The sequence below is a fragment of the Mus musculus genome, chromosome 12, assembly GCF_000001635.26.
Source record: "Mus musculus strain C57BL/6J chromosome 12, GRCm38.p6 C57BL/6J".
NCBI classification, from domain to species: Eukaryota; Metazoa; Chordata; class Mammalia; order Rodentia; family Muridae; genus Mus; species Mus musculus.
The window spans coordinates 72225327-72247293 of record NC_000078.6 but is presented as its reverse complement, the minus strand read 5'-3'; the positions used below and the strand labels follow the sequence as shown (position 1 = coordinate 72247293).

The 21967-nt window shown below is 43.9% G+C and overlaps 1 protein-coding gene across 7 annotated transcripts in view; it reads left to right on the top strand.

The window, feature by feature from the left end:
* Rtn1 (reticulon 1) overlaps nucleotides 1-21967 on the top strand; it is a 197306-nt gene that overhangs the window by 161761 nt on the left and 13578 nt on the right. The window contains exon 1 of one of the 7 annotated variants that reach the window (NM_001007596.2): nucleotides 10567-10765. The exons of 5 other annotated variants lie outside the window; for them this stretch is intronic. In NM_001007596.2, the coding sequence (NP_001007597.1) occupies nucleotides 10705-10765 (61 nt within the window). In that variant the 5' untranslated portion in view covers nucleotides 10567-10704. Of the gene's footprint in view, nucleotides 1-10566; nucleotides 10766-11547; nucleotides 11634-21967 lie in introns of those variants that run through there. One more of the 7 variants, NR_104446.1, reaches the window with a different exon arrangement.

Genomic DNA, 21967 nt, shown 5'->3' with positions numbered 1-21967 from the left:
ACCAAGATTGACCATTCCACCATTAAGATTTTTCCTTCAAAACTGGTAAAATTATTTGAAGATTTGAGGGTCAATAGAATGTGAATAAATCATAAGATTATCATAATCAAACTGGGAAAACAAAAACAAAAACAAAGCTGAAAATAAAATCTTTTTAAAGGCCAGAAGATGTTGACTACCAAAAGCAATGAGAAAACTCACTTGACTTTTCAACTGGAAGTACAGAGACCAGATGTTGGAGGAATGAAAATTTCAAGTTTTTAAATTAGATGCGTTCATTTTATTCTATGTAAAAGCATTTTGCCTGCATTTGTGTATGTGTGTCCTGTACATGCTTGGTGCCCATGAAGATCAGATGAAGGCAGTAGATCCCTGGAACTGGAGTTACAGATGGCTGTGAGCCACCAGGTGAGTCCTGTAGAAACACAGAAGTCCCTGCAAAAGGAAGAAAAATTGTGCTGATTCAAAGCTCTTTGCCCAATGAAACTACAATTTAAAAATGGAGGTCAAATGAAGATATCAGACAAAAATCTGAGATAATTTTCATGACAAATTAAGAGAAATTATAAATAAAATACTTTAGAGTTGAAATGGAAGATGACACATAAAAACACATAAGACACATAACAAACATATAACAATGACATAACATAGACACTTAACACATAACAGAAACACATAACATAACAAAGACACACAACAAACAATTTTAGATGGAGATCTGATAGTGTAGATGGAAGAAATAGGTTTTTTTTTGAGGGAACAAAAATGATATGATTTCATGTTCATGACATACATAATAATTGAAGGACAGCAGGCATTACATGTGGTTTGCTGCTATAAGAGTTTTCTATTGTACAGGAAAATTCAAAGTTACATATTCAAAATAGACCGTAATACGCTAGGAATGAACATCACCGTTTCCATGACAATCACTGAAATGTTCAGCTAGGTATAGCTCTACTGGAGCTTGAAAAATGGTCCTGCAGATAAGAGCACTTGATGCTCTTGCAGAGACCTAGGTTCAGTTTCCAGCATCCTCATCTCACAACTGCCTGTAACTTCAGCTCCTGAAGACAGGACACCCACTTCTGAAAGTGCACGCGCGCGCGCGCACACACACACACACACACACACACACACACACACACACACAATAAATAAATAATAAAATAAAAATTTAAAGGTACAGATATGAAACCATTAGAGGAGAAGAAATAGAAAAAATATATGATACTCTTTTAAGATGGTAAAGGAAGAAATGAATGAAATGGCTGTGGTGAATAGGCAGAAAGTAGGTTTGGTAGTATCGATGTTTTAACACACAAATTAACTTTACAAAGATAACTAGCCTAGATTAAAAACATGGCTCAAGAAAATGCTGTGTATAACAACATAAAGCAGCACATGTTTGGGAAAGCTGAGGATGGAATCGGTTGTACCACACAAACACTAGCCAATAACTGCCAGGTATACTGTGCTGTTGGTCAAGGAATATGGCTAGAGAGAAGGGGAACCTTTTTATGGTAAAAGTAAACTTGTCAGTAAGATAACAGGCTTGGATTTATAAATGTCCAGCAATATAGTTTCAAAATATGTAAAGCAAAAATTTAGACTTTCAAAACAACATCAAAATTAGTTGCAATACACTTCACTTAACATCTGACTGATAAAATTTTTAGTAAGATAGATTATTTAATACTTTCATTAATCAATGTGACTTGACTGGCATCTGGAGAGCTTAAATATTCTTTCAGGTTGGTTTGGCATTTATGTCAAAAGGACATAAAGCAAGTTGTAGAAAGTTTCAGTGGATTATAGTTGTATAGACTTTATTTATCAACTGCAAAGTAATTAGCCTAAAAATCATTAAGAGAGTTAAAAAATGCTCAGTTGTTTATAATATTACATTATTGAGGCACCAAAGGAAAAAAATTACAATAAGTAATAGAAAATATTATGAACTACTGGTAACATCAACACAATTATTACAGTTTATGGGTGTAGCTAAAATTGTGCTTGGGGGAAATGTATAGTTTTAAATTTTATGGGTGTTTTTTTTAAATATATTTTTACTCTGTGTGTCTTTGTGTGGGTTTGTGCACATGAGTGCAGTGCCAATAGAGGCCAGAAGAGGGCATCAGATCCCCTGGATCTGAAGTTATAGGCAGTTTTTAGTTGGGAACAGAATTTCTTTCTCTGGAATAGGGAAGTGTTCTTAACTGCAGGCCCATCTTTCCAGCCTGAAAGTCTGAAGTTTTAAATAAGCACAACTAGATTAAAAAATAAAAGTTGAAAAGAATCACATGCTTTCATTTGAAAGGGCCGGTAGAACTGAAGCTTATTAAAACAATAGTGATTAAATGAAGTATAAAGCAAATATACAAAGGAAAAACAACAGGTAGGAACGTAATACTTTAAAATAAATTTACAATATTGAAAAATTCCTAACCAGATGATCAAGAAGGGAGCAGAGATAATGAGACAGCATCACAACCGAAGGGCAGGCACCATGATAACTCTTCCCAATTACTGAAATGGTAGAAGGTGGGCTATCGTCATTTATGCCAATAAACTCAATGATATTTTTCTTTTGCAATGCTAGTACTTGAACTTGTGAATACACACACACACACACACAGCAGGCTCCCCATCTCTGTGCTATATTCCCAGTTCAACAATATTTTTAATATACATATTTACTTGGATAAAACCAACCAAAATTACCATAATCAGAAACTAAAATGCAGGATCATCTCATTCCATGTTGAAGAATTCCGTGAGTCAGCTAGACCCAGGTGGGCTAAGTGGCGAATTCTTTGCAATATTTTACTAGGGATCTCACTTTACATAAGCGCTTCCAAAAGTCACATTTCCCAACCTGATTGCTGAGGCTAGTGTGACCCTAATCAAAATAAAAGGAAATATATTTCCAAAAGAAGATGAGGAAGAGGCAGAGGAGAAGGATGAGGAGGACAAGGAGGTGGTGGCTATGGTAGTGTCTGTAGTATGTTTCTTACCAGTACAATTGCACAGGAAAGTTGGTCAAACTGAACCTTAGTTGAGCAGTATAGTAAAAGGTATCACATGGGAGACTCAATGAAGTTTAGGAATAAAAGTTTTATTAATGTCTACATCATAGAATAACCAGAGAAACACATATATTCATATCAGTAGCTATAGAAAGGGTGTTCGCTAAAATTAAATATGTGTTCAGAGAATTAGAATTAGAGTGACATTTCCTTAGTCCCATAAGTCCGTGCAAAATATTTAAAACCAACACTCAGTCTGAACACGTCTACCCTGTAATTTAAGCGGAAGACAAAGTCCATCGCATTTCTACTCACTGTTTCCCTGCAAGCTGGAGCCAGCATGACAGGGTACAGGCTGAGAAGATGGCTCAGGGAACAAGGCCCTGCCTTCAACCCCCAAAACCCATTTTGAAGGCCAGCTGTGCAGTGCTGTGGGGATCCCACCACTGGAGAGATCCCTGAGGCTGGCTGGTAGTCAGCTAGCTTCTAGCCAATTAAAGGCCCTGTCTCAAAAAACAAAGTGGATGGCTCCTGAGCAATGACAGCTGGGGTAGTCCCCTGTCAACACTGACACACCTGCCCACATGTGCCTGTGCATGCACACGTACACATCAATAAGTAAATAAACGCACACCATAAATTTATAAATAAAATAAGACAAAGTGAGGAGAAATGATACAACTTTTATATCTAAAAACAGAGATGACAATGATATAAAAACCTCAAGAGTCTCCGAACAGCACAAGTAAAACAAACTTAGAAAGTCACTTGTGAAGGCTCACTGACTCGATGCCGCCTTTTCCATGCCCATTTTTTACTCTTGCGTTTGAATAACCCATCAGCCTTCTCTTCATGAGCGTCCCTCAGCTCATTTTGTTTTAGTCATTTTGATAGCCTCTGATTCTTAGCAAGCTCTGTTCAGGCATATCCCAGTGCAGTTTGACCTGATCGATCGTTCTTCATCTGCCTCATTCATCTGAAGTTATATCGTACGGCTGTTTTCTTGCAGGCTTGGCTCATAGATACCAAATGCACAAGTCTGACTTGCCAGAGTCTAGAGTCACTATTCCTCCCCAGCAAACCGAGATCCTGTGTGAGCTCTCCTCAGTCGCTCTTCTGCCTTCACTCTCTGTTTTAGTTCCGTCCTTCTTTTAAAAACTCCTCCAAACTAACCACCAACAGTTTTTCCTCATGGGCATCACACATCTGCAAGTGGATGTGAACACCACATTCGAGCAATGCTACAGTGCCCCACAGAGGCCGAGAGGATGTCAGAACTCCTGGACAGTTCCTGGCCATTGTACTGGAGGCTGGGAACCTGGGACCTCAGCAAGAACGGCAAATGCCTTTAAACACATGGAGATATTTTCCAAACCCCCAATATATATTTTTATTAATTCTTTGAGAATTTTGTACCACATTCCCCTCCTCCTCAGCTCCCCCCAGGTTCACCCCTATCTTTCTGTCCCTCTTTCTTTCCTTCAAGTCTGTGATGTCCACATATTCATGGCTGTGTGGCTTCCCACTGGAGAATGATGTCCCTGCTCTCAAAGAAAACCAGCTCTCCTTTTCCCAGAAGCCATCAGTTGCCAGTAGCCTCCATTAGGGACAAGCTTCAGGTGTCCACCTCCCCTACCCCTGCCCTCTCTCGGATTTGTCCTGGCTTGAGCTTCCATGGCGTCTATGCATGCTGCCACAACTTCTGTAAGATATACATATATATATATATATATATATATATATATATATATATATATAATTATAATAATTATATATAAACAATAATTGTGTCCCCTAGAACTTGATGGTGAGACCCTCTTGCTGAAGACACCACATTCCTGAGTCACAGAACATGGAAGTACTAAGTTAAATACTGACCTGGAAGCTTCATCTTTATTAAGCAGATTTATTAGTGGTAGAAGGTGCTGTGAGTGGCACTGGGGGAGCAAAGAACCCATCAGTGTCGCCCAGCCATGAGCCCTGTATGCTACAGTAATGACTGCCCTGGCAAGATAGCCTCATCGGTATAACGGTGGCACGATCATGAAGAAACCTACCACTTTCTGCTTAGATGTAAGTCCCACAGCACAAGATGGAACCCATAATTGGCACCACTGGGCCAAGAACCTGAAGCTAGACAGGTCATAGGTTATGGTTGGGGTTAGGGTTAGACAGGATTAGAGTTAGGGTTAGGATTAGGTTAGGAGGAAGAGAGAGAGAGAGAGAGAGAGAGAGAGAGAGAGAGAGAGAGAGAGAGAGAGAGAGGAGAGAGAGAGAGAGAATGAGAATAAGTATATGCATGTGTGTTTGTGTGTGAGTGTATGGGGGGGTAAGGAGTGGGGGTGGGGGTTAGGGTTAGGATTAGGGTTAGGGTTAGCCAGGGTTAGGGTTAGACGGTGTTAGGGTTAGGAGAGAAGCCACTACTACCATTCTGCTAAAGGGACACAGTCTTGCACCCCCTCCTGATGACTACTGCTATTCCACCTGCCATTTTCAATGGGCGGTACTCTTTTGTGCATCTTTTTTCTTCCTTGTAGATCTAAGTAACAGCTTTGGTAGGTTTATCTTGTGGTGCTGTGAGAGCTAACTGCTCTCTTTCCCTAGATAGTTGAAACTTTGTGTATGAGCTTTTGTGGGTGCAGAGTTCTGAAGACAACTCTGTCTCCTTGTCGTGTGTGAACACTAATGTCAAGCTGTTCTCATTCTTTGAGAAACCACTGGGAGGTATAATAGTTTAAGAGAATAATCTGCCTTCTAGTTATGCTTCATCTTTCTCATTGTTTTAATGATACCCATGTGTCCTGTGCCCACCTTCTTGACCCTTTCTAGCACCCCTTTAAGGTAGGACCCCCAGGACCCCAGACTTGAGCTGCTAACCCCACTCACCCCTGCTGAGTGCTCTCCCCTTCCCATCTCCTTGCCTTGACGCCTTTCGGTTTCAGTACGATATGGGTCGTGGTTCTGATTGTTTGTCCTGCTGAGATGCTGACTGACCATCATAGGTCCTAGAATTGATGTCCTTTATCTGTGAAACCCTCAGTATGGGTCCGTTACTCACCCTCTTCAGTGAGTCTCCTACCTGAAACTCCAAACCCTCAGTATGGGTCCGTTACTCACCCGCTTCAGTGAGTCTCCTACCTGAAACTCCAAACCCTCAGTATGGGTCCGTTACTCACCCTCTTCAGTGAGTCTCCTACCTGAAACTCCAAACCCTCAATATGGGTCCGTTACTCACCCGCTTCAGTGAGTCTCCTACCTGAAACTCCAAACCCTCAGTATGGGTCCGTTACTCACCCTCTTCAGTGAGTCTCCTACCTGAAACTCCAGAGTGTTTTCTCCCTTCCTTGGCAATACTGTCCCTCATGCTTGTCACAATGTGATCCCTGCATGTGCCTATAATTATAATTCACATTTCACATTTGTCTGCCAGGAAAACTCCCATCATTCAAAGTGGTAATGCTAGTTCTTCCCAGTACTCAACTCAGTTGTCACCTACATTCAGATGTCTGTCTGTCTTGAAAGCTCCTCCCCACTGTGGCCTGTGTATCCACTCCTCTTCAGACAGCTTATCTGACAGCCTCTGACTTCACAGCCCCCAGTGAGTAGCTCCCTTGTAGTTAGAAACACATGCTTAGGATGACCTCTGCAAATATCTGTAGATCAAATGAATGGATGAAAGAATGGATCCAGAAATCAAGGTAATGTCCTTTGCTCCCCAGAGATGATGTAACCCAGAACACATGAAAACAAGTTTCCTGAATTCCAAGTGCTAGTCGTTACCTCAGTTTCCATAGTAACAATCCATGCACTGCCTTTTTACAGCAGTTAAAGATCATAGTGGAGGTCTCTTTAAATTTTCTTATTCTATATAGCATAGAGCCAAACCCTTAGTGTTCTTTGATCATAATGAAGTCTATTTTTACTTCTGTGCCTTTACTTCCAATTGCAACATTTTGCACAGCATTAAAAAAAAATCAAGATGTTCTAGGAGAATGCTTGATATGGGCTGACAGTTATTCATCCTGGCACGGAACCTCATTTCTGAATATCCTTCTCCTACATCTTAATCATCTCTTCTGCTCTTTTGCTTTCCTCCCTCCCTCCCTCCCTCCCTTTCCCCTCTCTCCCTCTCCTCCTTTTCTTTTGTTTGTCCTTCCCATTTTTCCTGAAACAAGCTCTTGATATGTGGCCCCAGCTGGCCCTACACGCTCGTGCCTCAGATTCCTGAGTTCTGGGGTTTGAAGGCAACAGGGCCTTGTCCTATCCTAGAAGTGTCTGCTCCAACTTTCCCTTAGTAGACAGGCCCTTCCTGATTCTCCTTAGGACACAGCAGACATCCGCCATCCCATCCTCTCTCCACTTTATTTTCTGATACATTTGTCTACAAGAGTCTGTTGTGTATTTAACATTGCGTTATCATCTGTCCTTATCCATGCCAGAGCACAGGGAATTTTGAGAGTTGGGAGCTCTGTTCTGTGTCTAGAGCAGTGCTGACCATGCCGTAAGTGCTCAGATAAATATTTGTTGAATAAATACATCCGTGTAGGTGGTACTATTTTTTTCAGCAGTAAAATTCTGGAACATTGAAGACAGACACCACACAGTGTGCACTGTGGACACATCAGCCCCCAGCATTTATCTGAATCTGGGATGAGATTACAGAATTTGACTATTTTGCTTTTCTTCAAAACAGACTACGTAACGCATGACTTCATCTTGAAAACTAAAGAAATCGCTTCCTTTCCTGGCAGGCACCTAACCGAGAGTTCTGAGCTGGCTGTGGAAAAAGCCCTTCTGTTCCTCGCTTGAAGCTTGAAGGCTGTGGCAGTTCCTGCCGGCTCCTAACCAGCTTTCTCTGCTTCCCTGTGTGCTTTCACCTCGTAGGGAAATTTACATATCTTTTGTACCCGTTTTACTGCTTCAAACTTGGCAAGAGCTGCCCATCAATTCTTTGTGGATGCAAGCAAAGAAAGTATTCACTGGCCATGTTTGTGGGAAGTAAAGTCTTACTCCATAGTGGCCAATACGTAAAGCTAGAACTTTGTGTGTACCTCAGGAGTCCAGAGATGCCCAATGCTGACATGCAGTACATGTGGATCTAAAGAATTTGTGGGTCAGAGACTCTGAGTCGAGAGATATCCCCTTCCCCATAAGTCTGTTTCTGTTTCTCTATTTCCTGTGTCTTGATCTGAAGCCTCTCACTTCTTGTACCACAAGTAACAGAGCCTTACTTTGCTAACCTGCAACAACCAGACAACCTTACTTTTTACGTTCCATCAAACTGCTGTCTTCAGACTTAGCGTGATTCAGAAAAATGTGGCGGTCATTCAGCTAAACCAACATTTCTAAGTCAGGTTTGTGGTCAATAAAAAAAAAAGTGCGGCCCAAGGGTTCTGACATGACACATCCTCTAGTTGAGAAAGTGCTTGCCGGTGACTGCTGTTCTCTCCAGGGATGTGCTGAGCTTGTCGTTCCTGCTGAGATTAGCAGTGCACACTATTCGGTCTGATTAGCAATACACAGACCTGCTGGGAATGTGAGAAAGCACCGAGAACTTGGCTATTTCTCTGTTGTCCCTCTGCTGAAGGGAAGGACCTGCTGCCACCTTCACCTAGAATCCTCAGGCCATTGTTGAACTGGCAGTGCCTCGTAGTGGCCCAGGCTCCAAAGCCTGAGGAGTGGCAGGGGCAGCAACAGACTCCTGGCAACTCCTGTCCAGCCCTCTGCACTCTGAGTCTACATCAGACAAGGAGACATTGGTACTGATGCACACTCATGGACACTTACCAGACTTTTCAGTTAACCCGCTGACTGAATTCCCAGTATTGACTGGCTGTGGAATGAAGAAAGAAATGGGATGAAGGTGGAGATGCAGAACAAGGCCTCTACACCTCTAGAGGTGACTCTGAAAAGTGCTTTGTCATAATGTGCTCCCTCTCGGCTCTGTAGAAGCCCCATACTCATCCCTGGTAGGAGAGGTCAGCTGCCCAGCAATGTCAAATCATCCATTTCACCCAAAATGATTGAGCTTCCTCGGGCGTGACTTCAGATGCTACCATACAATGGTAGACAGAGGGGCCCAGCTGGTCGCTTTGGAACCTTGCAGTCTGAGAAGAATTTGCATGATTCCAAAGATGACATTGTAAAGACCATCTCCTCCTAAAAATGAAGAAGAAACTGTGTCTACAAGCACAACCAACTTAAGCCTTTGCCAATACAGGGTATGCGAATGTAAATTTGAGTCTGACTAGACTCCCTTGGAAAACTGCAGAGGCATCTAGATGGCTCCACTCCTCCAGGAGGGGGAGAAAAGTGCTCAATGACAGTGTCAAAAGACGGTGTCACAGGAAGACAGAACAGGACAGGTAGCCTTGGTGTCTAAGAACTCTTCCTTTGATATTGTTCTGTGGCCCACAAGGCAGAGCATCCTACCTTCATGCTTGTCTTGTCTCTGCATGGACCCCCCCCATTCCAAACAGAGCCCACATTCCATTCCTATCCAGTGCTATCTTATCCTTTCCTCATCAAAACCTAGCTCTGTCCTATCCACTTTCCCAAGATCTTTGTATATCCTGATAAAGAATTTGCTATGGAAGCATGCAGTGTCACAGTTAGCCACCACCCGGCATTCTCTTCCTTCTACACATACATTTGGACTGGGACTCCTGAAATCTCTGGCTAGCTATTCTTAGAAATCAACCTTATCTGTAAATTATACATATCTCCAGCCCCCTCCCCTACTGTGATCAGTCCCAAAGGGTAACCGTGTTGACAGGAAACCCTTTGCTGCTATGAGTTCTACTTAAATGTCCCCCACACTGATCCCCTGCCAATCACCAGTGACCCCATCTATGTGACATGGCAACACCTACAGGCTTCAACCTGGAACTTACAAGTCCCATCTTCTAATATTTATTCATTCATCCTACAAACAGTAGAGAATTGTAGTCCTTTGGGATTACAGTAAGATTCCACCCAGTGACTGTAGTTTGGACAATGGCAGGATGGTAGCCACAATCTTCTTCACAAGGTTTTAGATAACTGTGGAATATTCCAAACTAGAAAAAGGATTTGCCACTCCTTTGGAGACTCAGGCAGCAATCTGTGACCAACATTTTTAGAATTGGGGACAGCAGAGGCGAGCTAACAGTGAGGACTAGTGGGCATTATGCAGTAAGCTTGGCATCTGTACCGTCACACGTCCTGGACAACAGGTTTCATGTTTCTAAGAAATTTCTAGAATATGCACCATGCTGGTTAGGAATAGCCCTGGTCTCCTTAGCTGCCATCTCCACGCGGGCGTTCCTTTCCTTCCTCTCTTCTCCCGTTCTTCCGCCCCCATCCCCATACCTAGCCTGTGCGCGCGCCTCGTCGCCTGCTCTACCATCCCAGGGACAGCTCTCCCAAGGCTGCCCAGCCCGCGCCCGCCGCGGTCGCATAGAGCAGCCGCAGCAGCATCCACGCGCGCGCGCCGGCGGCTCCGGGACCGCGCTGATTCGCTGTCGCGCTCTGCGGCGCTCGTGCCCGCCCGCCCCTTGCGCGCGCGCCCGGGGCCGCTTCAGTCTGCAGCCGCGAGGCCACCAGAGCCCACCGCCGCCGCAGCCGGGCAGCGACGCGGAGTGCAAGCTCAGCGCCTGGAGGAGAGCCACGGCGAGCCCGCCAAGCCCGCACCATGCAGGCCACTGCCGATTCCACCAAGATGGACTGTGTGTGGAGCAACTGGAAAAGTCAGGGTATTCTCTTTATTTCGGTAGTGCATGCCTGCGGCGCACGCGGAACCGCGATCTGGACACGGCCATTGTGCATCATTTCACCTGTGGGACCATGCATGCTTTACTTAAACCCAGGAGCTTTCTGCGGGGGGGAGTAAACCTGTTCTTGCAAAATCGACACGAATGATATTTGCCCCCTCCCCTCCCTCCGCCCTGCCTTTATCCCCTCCCAATTCACCCCTTTGTTTTCTTGTGTATTGTGGTATTGTAAATAATGCATCATTTGCCTCCTCCGGGAGTTTTTCTGGCCTGATCATTCAGGACTTGTTTAATCTCTCAGCTGAGGAGCTAAAGTGCTTCCTTATTTTTTTTTCTGCATCCCAGTGCATTTATTTCTGCCCAAAGGTTGAGATCAGAGCCATTAACTGAGAGGGCATCCTTAGGAGAGAGGGACACACCCATTTCAGGCTTGTTATTTGTGATTACACAAAGGAAACTGGAAATGCAGACCAGCTCTCTAAATCCTGAGACTATGATGGCGTAGCCACTTATTAGGGTGGTTCGCTTTGAAATAGTCTTGTTATTGTGACTGTCATTGGAATAATCTAGATCATTTATTTATTAACAATGGCTTTCAGTGAAATAAATGGAGGGGAGAAACAAAGCCGTGGCGGCTGCCCTCGGGTCTAACAGATCTGTTTAGAAACGGTCCATATTAGCACTGGGTGTGGCCGCCCTCCAGCCTCGCTTGCTTTTCAGCCATTTTTATTCAGCCTCATATCCCACACATCCGGCTCTCCTTTGTTACATTAAGGTTTTATCCCTCACCTTGCTCACCTTGCATGAGGAGGAGGAGGAAGGGAGAATTTGCAAGAATGAATTGTATGAGGTAAAGTCCGGGGTTGGGCAGATCCAATGTCTTGATATTTAACAAATACGGTTCTGAAGAAGGCACATTGATGGAACCTGCAGGGGTTTGCAGCATCCTTGGGGACCAAGAGCACTACGTGGTGACTCTTTTTATCTTTTTCTTTTTTTCTTAGTTTCTCTCTTCTTCATCGTCATCATCTTCTAGCCAGAAAAAAAAAATGTTCTTTTCATCTTTAATGATTGTGAAGGACTTTTATTTTATTTTATTTTCTTAAGAAAAGATAAAAACAGAAATCTCAGAATTAAAAGCACGCTTGGCTTTGGCCCTTGTTTGTTGAACTGGATGTCAATGGCATAAAATACAGTAGTCTACTTTAAATCATGTGGGCCTATTAGAAACATGACTGTCAAAAGTAAATAGGTAGGCCATCAATTTAAATGCCAATAAATAAGAAATACGCAGCCACGGAGTGTAATTTCGGGAAACGATGACAGCTACATGGAATGGCACAGGCTGCACAGACGCGGGTGGCTGTAAAGTGCTTTGTATCTCCTCCTTCTGGGTGCGTGTGCCTAGACCCATCAGTTGGATGCACACACTCTACAACTGTGCCTTCATAAGAATGCCACGTTCAGATGGCTATGAAGACTGGTGATCGGGGTTTGTTTCTGAGTGTCTTCTATTTTGAACAGACACAGACTTGGAAAGATAGCAGCTTGTGTGTTTTATTTGTAGCATCACAGTGCTAAGGGTTTGGCATTGGCTTACTTTAAATTTTGAAATGAATTTTTTTAATAATCAGGAATTAGCATAAAACGCAATCACTTACCCTCTGAAGGCAATTGTGTTCCTTTCCAACCATGTAGCTACCTGTGGAGATTGATTCAGAGTTACCAAAGGGTCTTATTCCCAGTGACCTTTGATTGTCATTAGATTCATTGATTTCCTTTCCTCAAATAGAACAATGCCATTTACTTGAAAATTGGCCACTAGCTAACTAGAGAGTTCAGTGACACCAGATAGCCGTGGTGGCGAGAATGAATTACTCCTTTGTTGTCCTCCCCTGTGGGAACTTCCATCATAGACTAAAACTACAGTAGATTCTAAACACATCACCTTCACTCCAGTTCCCTATGTTTAAAGCAAATTGTTCTAATCCCCAGCTATACCTGAGAGTCACTTAGAATGCTTTAAGAAACACAAAGGATGCTGGGCCCCACCCCTAGAGCTTGTGATCTTGGATGAGTTTAATACGTATCTGGGGTTGAAGCCACTGGTGTCTATGAATTCTTAGTGTGCCCAACTTTTAGGCCAGCAAAACTCGGTGTACGGATGGCATAGGTGTGACCTAGGAGGCCAGTATGGGTAGAAGTCAGTAGACACTGCTGAAGATGCCCTCTGGAAGTGTACAGAAGCTTTGCCTGGGTAGGAAACACATGGATTTGAGGCTGCCTCTCTATCATTGCAGTTTTCATCTATAAATTACATCACTGAATTACTTCACTGAAATGTATTATAAAACTAGAGTGCATGGGTTTAGGGTGTATGTGTCTGTCTGTCTGTGTGTGCGCACGACATATATGATTGCAGTGAAAGACAGCAATGCGTGGCAGCTCACACCTATAATACCCGCAGTCAAGAGATAGAAGCATGAAGATAGTCCAAAGCTCACCTTGGACTGTAGAGCAGCACGGCATCACAAACAACAACAACACAAAACCAACGGTAACAGAAAGAGGCTAAGTCAGACATTGCCATACACACCTGTCATCCCAGCATTAGGTTATAGAACAGGGGTTCAAGGAAGCCAGGCTCACACAGAGAGGACAAGGCTAGCCCACGAGACCCTATCTCAAAACAAACAAACAGACAAACAAACAAACAACTCTAAAATTTACAGGATTTAGGTCCCCTGTCCTAACGGAGATAATCTTATAGTTTACAACGGTCTTAATATTTATGAGGCCCTTTTACTAATTTGGTCCGATCGTCTCAAACCCTGGGTGTGAGGGCTTGTTTTCACATTTCATCTCGGGGGTGATAGATGAGGCTTCTGTCAGGTGCACAGCTGGTGACAGCCGGAGCCCTGCTTCCTACTGTTCCGCCATCTGCCTCTGAGGTAGGCCGTGCTTTCCTCTGTGATTTATCGAAAGACAAGTTGTCTGAATGATGGTGAATAGCCCTCATATTCACAAGTTTCCATTTTGCCAAGTATCCTCTCAAATTTCCATTCAACTCCTGGATGGTGGGAGACTCTAAGAAGGTAAATCAAACATGCCCAGGATCTGTGAGAAGCGGTAAATTCATTAGTTAAAGGGGGCTCTCGGACCGGCATCCCCTCACCTCCCTCATGAATGCTGAGTGACAGGAGGTGAGATCCCACCCACCTCTCTGAGATATGTTCACATAGGCCCTTCTTCACAGACAGAACGACATCCAGCAGCCATGCAAGGCCCACACCCCACTTATATCATTGTCCCCATCCCCACCATCACAGACTGGCCGTCCTAAAGTCTTCTCAATATTAGCCACTTGTCAGTGACTGTGCTGCTGGTTCCTAAGCCTTCGTGACATTCCTCTCACTGTATTGGGCAGGGAATTCCAGGCTTAAGACTGAGAGGACCGGTAATTTGCCTTATATTAATATTTAACCACACAACTTAAATCCAAATGGTCCCGTGCCACAGAGATGAAGATTCATGAGCAACCCCCACCCGTGGGAATCTGTCTATACTCTGAAGACCCCTGCCCACCTCCCCTTTCTACCATGTTCAAAAAACTGTAATGGGCAGCATCTGTAGTGCTGTGGTGTCTTGGCGATCTGTTATGTGCTTAGGTGCTAAAGCTCAACTCCTTTGTGTGTGTTGTCTCCGCCAGCACGCAACCTTTCAATGATGTTATCTAGCTATCTTTCAAAATGGCGTATACTCTGTGGTGGCCTACAGTGCTCTATGGAAATGCTTTAGGATTGTCTAATCTAAATGTTACTAGCTGAAACATTTACTAAAGACCCAAGCATCCCATGATACTGGTAAATACACATATTTTAGCCACAGAGACTGAAAGAAGTAGTCAATTTCAGCATCTGAAGGCTGGAGAGATGGCCCAGTCGATAAGATACTTGTTGCAGAAGCATGAAATTAGCAAGAAAGATCTCCAGAATCTATGTTAAGAAGCTCCGTGTCAGCTTGTAACCCTAGCATTGGGGAGGTAAAGACAGTGGGTCCCCAGAGATTCCTGGCCAGCCAGACTAACCTACTCAGTGAACCTCAGTTCCCAGTGAAAAACCTTGTCTCAAAAAATGAGATGGATGGCTCCTAGGGCACGAGGCCAGAGACTGTTCTCCAGCCCCCACACCAGTACACACATGCATGCTCACCTGTGCACACATATAAATAGGAGACAGTCTCACCTTTTATTAAAGACAGCTTTTTATTTAGACTCATCATTAGAATATGCCAAATATTACAGCATAGCATTATACAACAAACTCCTCCCTGGTGCAGATTCTAATGAGATCCCATGGGAACCTGCTCGGTTGGGGCACTGGGACTTTCCCAAGTGACAGAAGACTCTAGGTACACAGAATATCTTAAATGTGTATTGTTCAGGCAGTGGGATCCACTGAAAACAGGGTGTTCTCTTTTTATAGCATCTTCATTGCTGTCGAGAGGACCTTTGGAAGGGCAGAGTTTAAGATGGAAATGTTTTTTTTTTTCTGCTTCTCTGACAGAGATTCGGGTACACTATGCATTTTTTTATTTTTGTCAAAAGATTTCAATAAAAGCCACAAATCACCCCAGTTTCTACCACCCAGAGTTAATCAATGTGGATACTGGCTATATATTGTCTAATATATTTGTCTATCTGCCTCTGCAAATACTTGCAGGTATGTACATCATAAAAATGAAGCTAAAGTCTAGGCATGCAGGGGAAAGGGGGCTTTTTATAAATTGAAATATGGAGGTCTCAAAAATATTTTCCTTCCGCCCCACCCCTGAGATAGGGTTTCTCTGTGTAGCCCTGGCTGTCCTGGAACTTGCTTTTCAGACCAAGATGGCCTCCAACTCACGTAAATTGACCTGTCCTTAGTGCTGGGATCAAAGGTGTGTGCTGCCACGCCCAGCTCAAGAGCAATTTAAAATGATTTGACATGAGAAACTAACATGGGGCTAAAAGAATTATGAACTTTAGATCTCTTTACAGCATGAGCTATTCCTAAAATTATAAATAATATTATGATAAATATTAAAAACTTAGAATCTTTGAAATTGTGTTTCAGTTTAAGCTTCATAGATGAACTTTCTACAATACCCATTTTAAAAATAAACATTTTAAATGGATAAGATTGTTTGAAAAAAAATGCTGCTCTATATCTTTGTTTTCATGTCTATTCTGTTTCTCAGGTTTTCATGAGTTATTGCTTACTCCATTAAAAAAAAATCAGCCCTGCTCAATGCCTGAGGCACGAGGAGTGTGAATAATAGAGGCCGAGAGTGAAGCTAGCTGGCCTTCTTTATTTTTAGAAGGTCTTTCTTTGGAACACAAATGAGAAGTAATGCTTTAAATTAGTTTACAATATCATTAAGGTTTAGAAATGCACCAACAAGGGGGGAAAAAAACTAAGAAAGACCTTGAGTGTATGGTTTCTAGGATATCGGTTCCCCTGCCCCTCCCTCTCGCTCACGCGCGCGCACACAGACACACACACACACACACACACACACACAGACACACACACACACACACACACAGACACACACACACACACACACAGACACACACACACACACACACACACACACACACACACACACACACACGCGCGCGCGGCGCGCACACCTACCTCACAATCCCCATCCCCACCCCAGCCTCTAGGGTGCATGCCTTTCCCACCCACCAGGGCTTTCAGACCACTCCTCTTCCAGCTCCTTTGAAACTACAACAGCCATCTGGGAAAAACATGGCTTCCTTATAATTAAACTCAGAAATCAAGGTTGAACACTTGATATTAACAATTCTCTAAAACACATAGTCTGAGCCCAGCATGGTGGCTCACACATAGAATCCTAGCATCCAGAATGGAGGCAGGAGAAGTCCCATGACTTTGAGGCCACCCAGGGCTCTAGAGTAAATTCTAGGCCAACCAAATAACATAACTCAAGATAAACAAAATAAATAAAGATATTATCTGACTAAATAACAGCTAAAAACAATCAAGTGTTAGCTGTCATCAGATTCGATGTTTACCACTCTGTAGTTTGGTGAGGAGAGGAGTAAAATATGACCACCTTTGTAAGAGCAAGTAATTTAACAAATGGGACCGAATGTGATGAGAAATAATTCCTCTTTATGCTTTTTGTTTTCGGTTCAAGGAATAGTTTTGCTGTTGCACTGTTTGGTCCTCTGTGTCTTGTAGCATCTTCCTAGCCTCGGACACGATGCTCCCTTCCCGCAGCCTTTGCCTCCTGCATCACAGTTTGTGGGGAGACTCTTGCCAGTAAGGCCTTGACTTAGCTTAAGACATAGAAAGAAGTGAAGCTAGCTGACTTGTTTTAATGTCTACATCCCATGGGGCCTCACTTGCTGGTCCTAATTGTCCAGGACCAAGCTCCCCTCCTAGGAAGTAGAGAACAGGAAAGGTACTGCTGCCAGCTTGAAGATGAGAATCAGCCTCACTTCTGGCAGAGGGAAATGGCGAGGCTTGCCTAAGCATCCATGCAAGCCAAGAAGCAGCAAGCGGGGACTGTACTATACATCCACAGAAAAAGGTACCAGACATTGCTCTTGGCTGTGGCTTTGACAATGAAATCCTTTCTTTTCCGTCTTTCCTCCAAAGCTCATCTAGAGTGGATTAAATGCTGAGCCCTTTCACGGTGTGTAGGAAATGCCGAGTTTCCCACACCTTCCCTTTGAAATCATCCACAGGGTTACTGAAACATCTAGAAATAGTGTTGGCATTTTTTTCTTGACAGCTAGCTTGGCTGTGTTTAGGTGGTATGAAGAAAGGGTACCAGGAGTTCTGCCAGCAGATGCCCAGCTGGGCTCGGGGCTCCTGGACTAATGCTTTGAAGTCTCACTGTGTGGGAGACTCTGTCTTCGTAAGTGGAATTCACCATTTGTTCCACTAAAAAGCATCACCTCTGAACGTCTGAGTTTAAGGTGTTAAGAGCTCAGCCACCCTCTATTACAATTCTCTTGTTTAATGTGCAATGGGGGACTAAGGGGAGCAAGTTACTTTAGTGTCTTTGTGCCAGCACTCAGTGATATATTGCTGGCCTCGGGAACATCAGTCAGACACCGACTTTCCCGTCATTTCTTTGGACACTGGCTGGGGACCCTGGGCTTGTAGAGCCTTCTGTCAGTTCTCATGAGGTTGATGGTACCCATCAATATCAGATTATTTGTTAGCGATTCTCTGTTTGCAATACTGATATTTCTACAACAATTACTTTTAACATTTTCCTATTTGGCCTTATATAAAATAGCATTAACTTGTGATTCAATGGCACCTATGATCTTTTCTGGACTAGGGTGGTAGCTGGACATAATAGTGTATGCATTGGGAGGCAGAGGTAGAAGGAGAAGGTATCCAAGACCAGCCTTGCCTACATAGTGAGTTCGAGGTCAGCCTTGGCTACAGATAAAGAAAAAGAGAAATGGATCAATGGCGCAGTCGATTGTTTAATTTATTGCCATTTTATATTTACTTACGCCACATTCTGCTTTATAAATAAAATATGGACAGTTGCACTACTGTCTTCTTTGCTTATACATTTTTAATAAACTTTCTGAATACCACAGCCACTATTGGGGTCATATAACTGTATGCATCTAAAAGATTTCCAAACTGAAAGTATTTAGATCACAGTAAAGGACTTCCTCTCAAGAAAGTTGACAGAGTTTAATTTTCCATAATTCTAAACATGGAACACTACTCTCATTGTGTTTTCTGGTTTGGTTTGGTTTGGTTTGGTTTGGTTTGGTTTGGTTTGGTTTGGTTTGGTTTTTGTGAGATTCTGGAAGGTATTGGCACACTGGTTTGATTCTGAGAGTCTTCAGATCTCTTATTTCATCTTTGACAGCATTGGTTCTAAGTCCACGACGGCTGTGCACTCATACCTGTGGTGTGAGGCATAAGATGCGATCACCAAGCCCTTTATCAAACTGAAAATAGAACCTACTGAGGCCTTACAGATCCGGTTTGTTGCCTCCTGGCTTTCAGCAAAGTAGCTGTAATTATTGGAATTGTCAAAGTGACGCAGCCATGTACCTGTCCTTGTGAGCATGCTCCGTGAATGTGTGCTCCACTGTTTAGCTTCCCCATCGACTTTCTGCACGAGAATATCAAAAGAGGGAAACTATCTCCACTTTGCTGTCTCCAAGGCACTTGAGGTCACTGCGGTTGTAGGATTACTAGGGAATTTAATCAAGGGTTGACTAATGTGGACCCACTGTGGGCATGGACCCACTGTGGGCATATTACACTTTGCTTTTCATGACACCGTAGCATGGTCTTGGTAACTTGTAAAGAGAAGCTTGTGTGGGCATACAATTCAGCAGGTCCACAGTTGATCAAGCTCCTGACCTAGCAATGGCCTGCTTGCTGGCAGAGCCCTGAGGTGCTACAGGGTGTCAGGTGACAAAAGACAGGGAACATACTGATACATATGTGTCCTGGACTCCTGTCTCATAAAGCCACCAGGGCTCAGTCCACGCAGGCTCCCCGCTGAGGACTTAGTTAGTTTAGTCCTAATCCCTTCTCTATGCCTCCACTTCTAAATCCCTTAGTTGGATTAAGTTTTTCACCCTCTTAAACTTCACAACAGGGATTCAGTTCTAAAGTGAATTTCGGGGGAAGAGGGGATACGCTATATTAAAACCATAGCAGATACCGTAAAGCTTGCTAAGAGATTCACACCATTCCCATCAAAATTCGAATCTGCAAAGTTGACATTTGGAATGCAGAGAACAGACATTCTCTTCTGAGAGCACAGCTTCGTAGCCTCCCACCCATCCCACGCCATCCTTGGAACGGGGAACCATTGGCCTGCACTGTGGCCATTGCCGTTCTCCCTGTCCACGCCTCCAGCTGTAAACCCTGGTCCCAGGTATTGCCATGTTCAGTTCTGACCCCTCAAATTTAAGTCTCCTTGATGTATGCTGTGTGACAGACAGTTGACAAGCCTCAGGTCAGCCCTAAAGCTACTGACCATAGAACCCCAGATGGAACTCTGCTGCCTGCATCAACCGAGCCCTTGCCTTTAATCAAAGGCCCTCGACCCTTTGTTGATCCTTTTATTCATCCCTTTTGGAACCCTTGTTGTATAGCAGGACCATCCAACAGAAATATCACGTCAGTCACATGTGATATTTAAATCTTCTGCTGCTTTTCCGAAAGTCTCGCGTCCCTTTCCTCTTTTCTTGGGAAGAACGGTGATGACTGATTCATCCTGTCTTCCCCGAGTCCTTGCTCAACCACCTGTCTTTTCTTTTCAGAAATCTTCACCCATCCGTTTTCTCTCCAGTCCCAGATTTTTCTCCACCAGAAGGCTGAGCAGAGCACACAGTTACCGCTGCTTGGAAGGCCATGCTCTCTGGTCCTCTGGATTTCCATTTCTCTAGGCCCCGTACTGCTCTGCCCCACCTCTAGCTTCCAGCACAGTCCCCTACACAGTACCGCATGACCCTTCTAGCCACCAGACCCAGAGGCTCCTTCCCAGTCCTCACTTGCCTTGATGGATCCGCACTGTTTCCCATGGAATGCCCAGAAGCTTCTGTCTTCACAGACACTGAAATCTACACTGCTGTGTCTACCTCTTCTAGCCCCCAGGACTCTTGTTGTAGCCCTACTTCTGCCATATTGCTTCATCCCGTTGGGTTCGTTAGCCTCCTATTTCCCAGAGATTCCCACTTCCAGGCCTTCAATTGTTTTGTTCTGTTCTGGATGCACTCATGTGCCAATAGTCTATTCTGTTCATCAAACTAATCCTGCATAATGTTCCCTTTATGCACCCCCCCAAGCACGTGCCCCAAGTTTACCAAGCACTCCCACTTCTTCCTCCATCCACTCCAGGACTAACAACCTCGGACTCGTAGCTCCTCCTGCAATACAGACAGACTGACCTTGTGTTAGGGTTTGTTCAGTGGACTGTCCGGTCTTCCCAGCTAGACCTTCACATCCTTAAAAATACAGAAAGAACATTTTGTAATTGCTTGATTCCTATGCTTATTAGAAAGCCAGTGATCAAGAAATATGATAAGGACTTGATTTTACTAAAAGAAAAAAAAGACAACCAGTTTAAATAGCTACTTTATTACATAGTGAGAAAACATGTTAACTTTTAGCTTCTTCAGTGTGCTACTTGTCTAATGGAGCTTATTGTAAGGCTTAAATGAAATAAGACATGAGAGTGCTGTGAATATTTTAGTATCTACGTGGATAATATTGACACAAAGCACTCCAAGCCCACAGCTCATCCTTTACAAGACTTCTGGTGATTGCCTAAGTAGAAACTTCTTGTAATCTTAGATTGATCACCAAACACGTGAACTCATTTAACCTCTCTGCCTACAGATCCCTCCAAGCCTGCCCCAGACTGGGTGCCAACTGTTCTCAGCTCTTTTGAACAGGTAGCCAGAGATGTAGAAGGCTATTTTAGGGGGAAACCTATATTAACAGGTCTTTAGCGACTTGTTCAGTGGGGATTCGAGTTGAAATGGCAAATGCTATCTCTTTCCAGCCTGAAAGCTCCTTGCAGGGCTTCCCACGCCTCTTTGCTAGTCACAGGGTTGTGTGAACCACCATCCCCAGGCCTTTCCCTGTCCTCCAGGAGAACTCGGGCTTCCTTACAAGGCATCTGTATCACCCGCCCATGATACTATGCTGCCTGCCCTTAAAGAAATTACATCCATTCCTTTGTAGCTGTAAGATCTCCATTTTCATCCTTCAGGTATTCTCATGGCTCTGTCTCCCAGCACAAAGCCTGGTGTTTGGTTCTCCCTCAGTGAGGCATTAGCTTAATGAAGAGAGCTGTTGGAGGCTCCTCACACTCTCAGGCCTTCAGCCTGGCTGGTTTAGACTCCACCAAGGCCTCCTTGGCCTTATTGCCTCCAGGCCTGCCAAGAGGAGCCCAGCCATGTGGAGATCTTGCCTTTTCCCTCCTCTGTCACCTGTCCTCAGGGCTGCAGGACTTCACAGAGCATTTCTTCCCAGAGGTCTTCTGCACCTAGAAACATTGCACGTTGGCACTCTTCCGAAGGGAAATTTCTTTAGTTGGATCGTGCAAGCTCTGTGTGTGCCTGTGTTCCCTTCCACATTGTTAAGGAAAGCAAATCTTAAAAAAAAATAA